Source organism: Mycetomoellerius zeteki, unplaced genomic scaffold, assembly GCF_001594055.1.
Source record: "Mycetomoellerius zeteki isolate Tzet28-1 unplaced genomic scaffold, Tzet1.0 scaffold113, whole genome shotgun sequence".
NCBI classification, from domain to species: domain Eukaryota; kingdom Metazoa; phylum Arthropoda; class Insecta; order Hymenoptera; family Formicidae; genus Mycetomoellerius; species Mycetomoellerius zeteki.
In genome coordinates, this window is record NW_017256051.1 from 2,186,576 (window position 1) to 2,195,185 (window position 8,610).

The following is an 8,610-nucleotide window of genomic DNA, read 5'->3' on the forward strand; positions in this document are numbered from 1 at the left end:
ATTGCTGCAAGAGGTGCACATTTCGAACAAAATCTTCATTAAAAAGTTTATAAATAAAATAATTAAAATAATAAATTAAATATATTTTTTTCTTTTTTCGTGATTTCCTGCGAAACAAAGCAAAAAGGAGCATATGTCTATAGGACTTTTTTTCTTAGTTTTTTACTCCTCTACACGCTCCCGAAGTTTTGCCATTTAATTTGGAAACACCCTGTATATATATATGTGTATACAGGGTGTTAGTTAAGTATGTTACCATACTCAACAGAGCGATTCTTTGGTTTATTTAAAGTAAAAAAGTCCATACAAACATGTGTCCTAAACGACTTAGCTTTCCAAAATACAGGTGAATGTTCGCAAATGTTTGATGAAACGGTAAATTGCGTTGGAGATATCTTTCTGCAGAAATATGCCTTGCTTCACATGAGTTACCATTCGTACAACCGTAAACAAAGTGACAAGTCAAAGTCAAAGTCACAAAATCAAAAATAGGCTTCAGTTCTGATGTTGCAACATCCCGAATAGCGCTGATTGGTTACTTCAATGACGCATTCTCTATTCCGCAGTCTTTTTCCGCACCGTATGATTTCACCCTTAGAGGGCCTGCTCTATAAAGATATCAATACACGCCTTTTTATCTCTCTTTGTCCGTTTTTTAATAAATGATACGTGATTATACTAGATTAATCTTGTACAATGGAGACATGTTTAATTGTTTTTTTCAGAGAAAATGCAAAGTGGCAGTAACTTGAACCAATTCAGCGACGATGACTTTTTCAGCAGTGGACCGTGTCCGTCGTGCAGATTGGCTATCAATAAGGAAACCGGTAGACTCAAGTGTGTGACAAGTTGCAGTTGTTTATTTTCTGCATATTTCGGTATAAATTTCTCACATTTTTAACAAGTGAGTGAATCTTTTGTAAAACTTCTGTAGATGGTGTACTGGTGGAAGCGAAGCGCGGCGTTTTCGTGTCAAACTGATGCTCCTTATACCTGCCGTGTTGCTGCCGATCACCATAGTGTTTATCGCTTTATCGCGATTTCAAGCCACAACCAAAACCTCCGACTCACACGCGGTTTCTATTTATGAGCTGCAGGAACAGGATAAAGAAAAGATCGAAGATGGCGTCTTTTGGCGTAAGTTTCCACATGACTGCAAATACACAATAGCTGAAAGAATGTAATAAACAATTAAGAATTTTCATTATACACGATAAACGATTTTTCGTTAACGCTTTTTCTTCAATAATTAAATCTATTCCGATGTAATGCTTGTAGAGAATAAACTGCGATTATATTATCGATAGATCGATTTACAATATTGTCAATATTTACGATATTATTACGCGAAATTGTCGATAGAGTTATGAAACTTAATCAGTTAAAAAACTTAAGTCTCGTCATTATTTGCGATTATATTAAATAGCACGAACAAAATATTAAAGAAACAAAACAAATAAGAAGTAAAAAACAAGGCCATAGGAATCAACCGCAAGATGTATGTAATGCAAGGATCATCTTCTTAATGAGTCAAAGAGGAATGTTGTTTATAAAATCAATTGCAATGATTGTGATGCATCCTATGTTGGCCAGACGTATCGAAAATTAAAAACCAGAATTTCAGAACATCAGAAACGTATTACTGTTGTCGGAGCATAGGTTGCATCATGGTCATGACTTTGATTGGGAAAATATTGAAATTTTGGATGAAGAAAAATATTATAATAAGTGTTTGATCAGAAATGATTCATATCAAGAGACAGAAGAATGGCTTAAACTTACAAACCAATACCGAAGCTTTAAGTCTTACTTACAATGAGATTCTCAATAAATTAATATAAACTGTTTTTAGGATTGACCGTTCTTTTTTCTCTGTTGTTTATTACTGGTGTGATCGTCATAATGACAAGACGTATTCGCTGTTCTGTACATTTGTAAACCTTTACCTTTAATTTGTGACGAATTTCGCTCTTTTATGTTCGATAATTTGGTACAAGATTGTTTGTGAACTGTGTGGAGATATGAGGTGAACATTCTTAATCACGATTGTCCAATGTATTTTTTACAAATTCTTAATACAATTCCAGCTGGACGTTTATCTCAACTCAGCAATGTAACTGTGTTGGACAATTGCTCGAGGTCTCATATCCTCACTTGTGCGATCACATGCGGCTAAACATCAAAATTGTGGCGATGTAGACGTATATATTTTTAATGCGTAACTAGGTTTTTTTAATTAATTATTTTTAAGTTTATAATGTGAAGCTGAAGATGACTCAAATCTAGAGTTGAAACGTACTTAACTAAAGATTTATTAAATGTTTCTCGCATTACATACATCTTATGGTTGACTCCTATATGGCTTTGTTTTTTACTTCTTATTTGTTTTGTTAATTAAAGGAGTCTGTCAATATTTAATATTTAAGTTAAAGTAGTTGATTATTTGAAAGATAAAAATATTAAAGAGTATATCATGTAAGAGTATACGTTCTCTCTTAATAAATTAAAATGATACTGATTTGCTTGACGATCATAGAGATGAAAAAGTTAAATTACAGTAAGTAATACGTAATTCTTTAAGAACGCCCTTAAAAAACTGATTAATTACTTTATTAGCTACCAGTCGCAACGATGTAGAACATACGGCAGAAGAAACCGAAGAAAAGGACCGATTTTTGCTTCCCGATATGAAAACGAGTTACGTGCCTGTAGATACGCATCCTCCATTTCAATTGCAATCGCCCCATCGACGAAAAAGAGACATCGACGGGGTACTTAATCTCCAAACAAATTCAAGGCGATCTCAAATTTGGTTCTCTGATTAAAAAATAACCCTCTTTTCTCCTTTTTTTACATACTCCTCTTACCATTTTTCATATTTTCGCGTCTCATCTCATTCTCTTTTATCTTCCTGTTCTATTCCCATATCCTTGAGTCTGCAATCATTCTATCCACATATGCCACAAGTGGCAAGAAAATATCCCGAAGACAACACGATCCTTTTCAGGAGAATTACACGAGGGATGGTTTCAAATTGGACAATCGGGCGATGTCTTCGTCTCATGCACACGCTCGTTTAGCTAACGGCAAATTGGCAGAATCCCTTTTAAGGAAAGAATCAGATAGGAAAAATGGTATAGCGAAGAGCTCCTTTTCGACTTCAGACAGCGTGAGGCTGTGTGACAAAATCGACAGAATCAAGGTATACAAGTATGGATCCTACTAATGACTGATCAGGAAATTGTCATTATCGGTAATTCTCGTAGTAGTTGTTAGAGATAAATAGTTCAAAGTGTTCAATAATATACATATCTTAATAGTTTTATATATATATATATACAATTAGGCAGGGCTGGGTAAAATGCCTTTCGAATTCCATTTAAAATATTAATTGTAAAATACTTTAAAAAAATATATTTAAAATGCAAAATACAAAATAAATTTTTTGAAACCATTTTAAATGTAAAATGGATAAATAGGTATTTTAAATGGTTTTCGGATGCAAAAAAAATGGTTTTTTCTTCCATAGCGGAAAAAAATTTTTACGAAAAAGTACAGAAAAACTATATAAAAACTATATATTGAGACAAGATCTTAGAAATCTATAGTTTGGTAAATCCATAGATTGAAACAAGATCTTAGAAATTCTTGAGTTTTTCGTAGATATTCGTATGGGATGCAAAGTAGTTTACGTCCCACTATGAATATCTATGAAAAACTAAGAATTTCTAAGATCTTGCTTCAATAATCTATGTAGTTTTTCCGCCAGGATAGTATACAGTTTAAAAAAATATTTTACATTTAAAATCCATTTTCAACGGAATTTGAAGCCCTGACTATTGTATTATAAATAAAGTATTTCTGACGGGAATATTTAAAATTTTTTAATATTATGATTCATATTATGATGACATGGAAATGGGACTGTTTACTTGAATAAAAAAAATTAATACGAAAAGCGCCGGTTACGGTTAAAATTAGATGTTAAGACTAATATACATTTTTAGAAATGTACATAGTATTTTACATAAAGCTGGAACACTCATTTTTTATTAAGATTCGATATTTATGGACTATCTGGAATTAATTTTCTCTTTACAATTTAATTTGCAGTTTATTTGAATATTCATAAAAATCTTTGGCCAATCATGGGACTTAGTTCTTCTTATACGTTAATGATTCTAGGGAAAATTTGTGAAAACATAGAAAAACCATTTACCTATTTTATAAATAGTTAAATGATAGACATGATTCCATTTTAAATGTAAAATGAAAATGGTTTTCCAAAAACCATTTAAAATAGAAAATGCAAAATGTAATTTCCATTTTAAATACATATTTAAAATAGAACTATTTTAAATATTTCCCAGCCCTGCAATTAGGGTGCATCGAAAAAAGTAAGTCGTATTAATCGGAATCTAATAGTGCGCAACAGTTAGTATTTTATGCCAAGAAGAAATGTACAAAACTCCGATGCGGTCGCATTATATCTTCTGTTCTGCCAAGAGTGTTAAAGTTTTCAAATTTAACTTAAAAATTATGAAATGTTAATTTCTGAATCGACGATCCAACCGAATTCGCTATTAGATTGCCCCCTACGAAGGTTTGCCAATATAATATAGACCATGATCCAAATTCGAATTTCCTATATCCTCTTAGTCATATTTGTTCTCTTATTCCCCAAAATCCCTTTTAGTATTATCTTACAGCTAATTAGGAAATTCATTGATTCAAAATTGCGAATCGAATATTCAAAATGGCGAATTAAAATAATGTTTGTATCCACATTTGAAACTAAACGTGACGAATAGTAAACACAGAAGCAAAAGGACATCGCCGATTCAGAAATTAACATGTCAGAATTTTTAAGTTAAAGAAAACTTTGACACTCTTGGCAGAACAGAAGATATAATTCGACCACATCGGAGTTTTGCACATTTCTTCTTGGCATTAAATATTAACTGTTGCGCACTATCAGATTCCAATTAACACGACTTCACTTTCTTTGACTTACCCTAATATACAGGGTGTCTCAAAAAAAACGGATCGAAACACAATGGGGACGTAGATTGGATCAAGGGGAACAAAATAGTTTTGTACCATTTTGCAGTTGACGCAATATTTAACGAGATATTAACGTTTAAAGATAGGCGAATACAAGCGTCCGACCAGCCTACTCATGTACTACTGCCGGCAGGACGGCCTACCGTCCCACCGATCGCATGACGCGCCGGCCGAGCGGCGGGACAAAACTATTTTGTTCCCCTTGATCCAATCTACGTCCCCATTGTGTTTCGATCCGTTTTTTTGAGACACCCTGTATACAGGGTGTCCCATTTTAATGTCCCACCCCAAATAACTTTTTTATTTTTGATCTTAGAAAAAAATGTTTTAAACAAAAGTTGTATGGCTTTGAGGGAGACATAAGGTGGTATCATTAGTTGTGCCTTGAATAGTTGCTTGAAGGTCACGTGAAGATCACCTTCAATTTCTTAAATGGAACCCCTATTTTTCATTAGATATTCTTGTAGCTTACCTCAAAAGCTTTCCAAAACACTATAATAAAATATTTTTTCATTGAGTACATTTTTAGTTATGATGCTCGAAAGTTATAGTACCTCCGACTTTTAGCATTATCCAAGATGTCCGATCGACAGCTAAAACCTCTTAAATGTTGTTTAGGACCATGAACTGGATATCATTTATCAAAATCAAGGCTATTGGAAGTTGTACATTTTATTTTCATTTTTACGTTAAAATAAATTTTTAGTGTAAAACGAGTTATGAGACTCGAAAGTTACAGTCTTCAGCATTAGCACCAGAGCTCTAAATTTATTAACCTGCTATTTCCGGATTGTTAAATTCGGCCTCTTTGGCAAAATTATTCACACCGAGTACTTCCTGTCAACGGATCCACGAGAACGAGTGTATGCAATCTTATTCCTTTTTGTTTTCTCGCACGTGTTCTAGAACGTGCGTGATAGCCGAGCATTACAAGGATAGTGCCTTGCCTTTGCCTCATCGGTAAAAACGCGAAATAAACATTCCGATCACGATCGTTGGAGCTAGGTCTCTGGTTTGTGTGTATCATTGACTGCGTTCCGTTTTACGCATGATGCTCATGATGCATCTTTTATTCTTGTTGTTCACCAAATGTTAAACAAGGATAAATGATGTATTATGCACATCATGCGTGAAACAGAACGCAGCTATTGTCGGATCTTTGTTTACTATCGTCTGCCACGCGCGCTCTGCATTAGATTTTTCGCCGCAGTTTTTTTTGGAAAGTTCCGTACAAGTTCATACTGTTGGTCCATCTGATCAGTATGCCTGATTACAACTCTAATGGGATTGTTGACATATTTCTAGTGCTTGATGAGTGCAGAGATAACTATTGCAGAGTTGCAGCTTTGTATCATCAGAGATTTTCTAGAAGGCATTACTTAAATGATAGTATAATTCGCATAATGGAGTGTCGCGCGTCGTGAATGACGCAGAATTCGGAGATGAAATAGACAACGCAGAGATCATAATAATATTGAAGATATGCGTATTACTGCTGTATTAGGGATGGTTGCTATGAACCCACATGTGAGCACTCGACAAATAGAGAGTGAGTTAGGCATTCTAAGAAATACAGCTTCCAGATTATTATGATCTTTAAAGTATCATTCTTACCTGTGACTCTCACACAGGTACTGTCTAATAATGACATGATACGTAAAGTCGAATTTTGTAGGTGGTCGCAAGAAATGTTGCGAGAATCCAAATTTCTTTAGATATCTTGTTTAGTGATGAAGTAACATTTCACAATACTGGGCAGCTAAACAAACATAATTGCCAATATTGATTGGAAGAAAACTCACAATGGTTTCGGCAGGTTGCACATCAACATTGATGGAGCTGTCTCGTGTGGATTCTCGGATATCTTGTAGGACCCTATTTTTTTGACGGTACTTTAAACTCAGAACTATAATATTTGCAGTTTTTGCGAAATGATTTACCGCATTATCTTGAGAATGTCGATCTTCACACAAGACTCAATGCTTGGTTCCAGCATGATGGTGCACTACCGTATTACCACCGAAGAGTGCGTCGCTTCTTGCATAGAAGATTCCCTCAGAAATGAATTGGACATGATGGACCTGTAGCATGACTACCACGTTCTCCCGATCTATCCGCTTGATTTTTTTGGGGAGGTTTATTAAAAGATATTATTTTTGCACGAGCGCCGACAAATGACATGAAAGAACGAATACCACAAACATGTCAAAAAGTTACTAGAAATTTGTTACTGAATTCGATTCAGTATTACGTTTTTCGGTTGCATTGATGTTCAGGGAAACGTTTTTAAGTATTTATTAAATTCTTAATGCGTTTATTTTTAGTTCATTTTTATGTACATAGTGTGTACTATAACACTAAAAGCACCCCGACGTGAAAGGCAAGGGGAACTCACGTTAATAAAGCACCCCGTGAGAAGCAAGGGGACTCACGTTAATCAAACATCTCGAATCGTGAAAGGCAAGGGGACTTACGTTAATCAAGCATCCCGAATCATAAGAAGCAAGGGGATTTACGTTAATCAAGCACCCCGAATCGTGAGAGGCAAGGACACTCACGTTAATCAAGCACCCCGATGTGAGAGGCAAGGGGACTCACGTTAATAAATTTAGGGTTCTGGTGCTAATGCTGAAGACTGTAACTTTCGAGTCTCATAACTCGGAAAGTACTTAATGAAAATGAACTTCATTATAGTGTTTTAAAAAGCTTTTGCTATCAGCTATTAGATTCAGAAATAAAAAATATGGTGTTCAATTTTAAAAAATCGATATGACCTTGATCTAACCTTAACAACGCCACCCAAGGTTAAATCAATGGTACCTTCTTATGTCTCCCTCCGAACCATACAACTTTTGTTTGAAACATTTTTCCATATCTACCATAGTTTTCGAAAAATCTTAATGCATTATTTAAAATAGAACACCCTGTATATCTTAAGGTGGTTGTACATAGGGGCGGCTTGTGAGGGATCCGGGCAATCGCCCGAAGTGCTAGGGCATGAGGACGCCGCTTAGTGGGGAAAAAAATTACTGTCCAATAATTGTGATTTGCAGCAACTTTTGAATAGTAATTTTTATTTCCCTACTGTGCGCCGGTATTTGAGAATGAGTTGATAATGCAAAGTGGACATTAGTGAAGTAGTAAAGCAACTTTCTAAGGCTTTATAATTAATATTTGATTGATTATTCTCCATTTTCTTCGGTTTAGGCGATTCGTATTATTTTATTTGTAGTGCTTTAGTTTTTGAGCGAATTTCTAAATATTATTTTTGCGCTATAATTGAAAATGTATTAACTCCTTGTCTAGCACAGGGAACGTATGCCAAAATATTAACGGTAAAAGTACCGATTAGGGGACCCCCCCCAATGACCTTAATCTTGACATATATTTTCAAGGTCATGACCCTGAGTAACCTCCAATAGGTTTTAGCCGTCGCTCGTCCTTCGTTAAAACGTTATTAACAAAAAAAAGTTTTACTATATATCGCAAAAATTCTGTACTTTAAAACACACACACACACACACACACGCACACGCACACGCACAT

General features: G+C 34.8%; 1 protein-coding gene across 1 annotated transcript in view; it reads left to right on the forward strand.

The window, feature by feature from the left end:
* LOC108727758 (endothelin-converting enzyme 1) overlaps window positions 1–8,610 on the forward strand; it is a 23,088-nt gene that overhangs the window by 7,811 nt on the left and 6,667 nt on the right. The window contains 4 exon segments of the mRNA XM_018455997.1: window positions 726–837; window positions 935–1,137; window positions 2,617–2,771; window positions 3,008–3,202. Of these exon segments, the coding sequence (XP_018311499.1) occupies window positions 726–837; window positions 935–1,137; window positions 2,617–2,771; window positions 3,008–3,202 (665 nt within the window).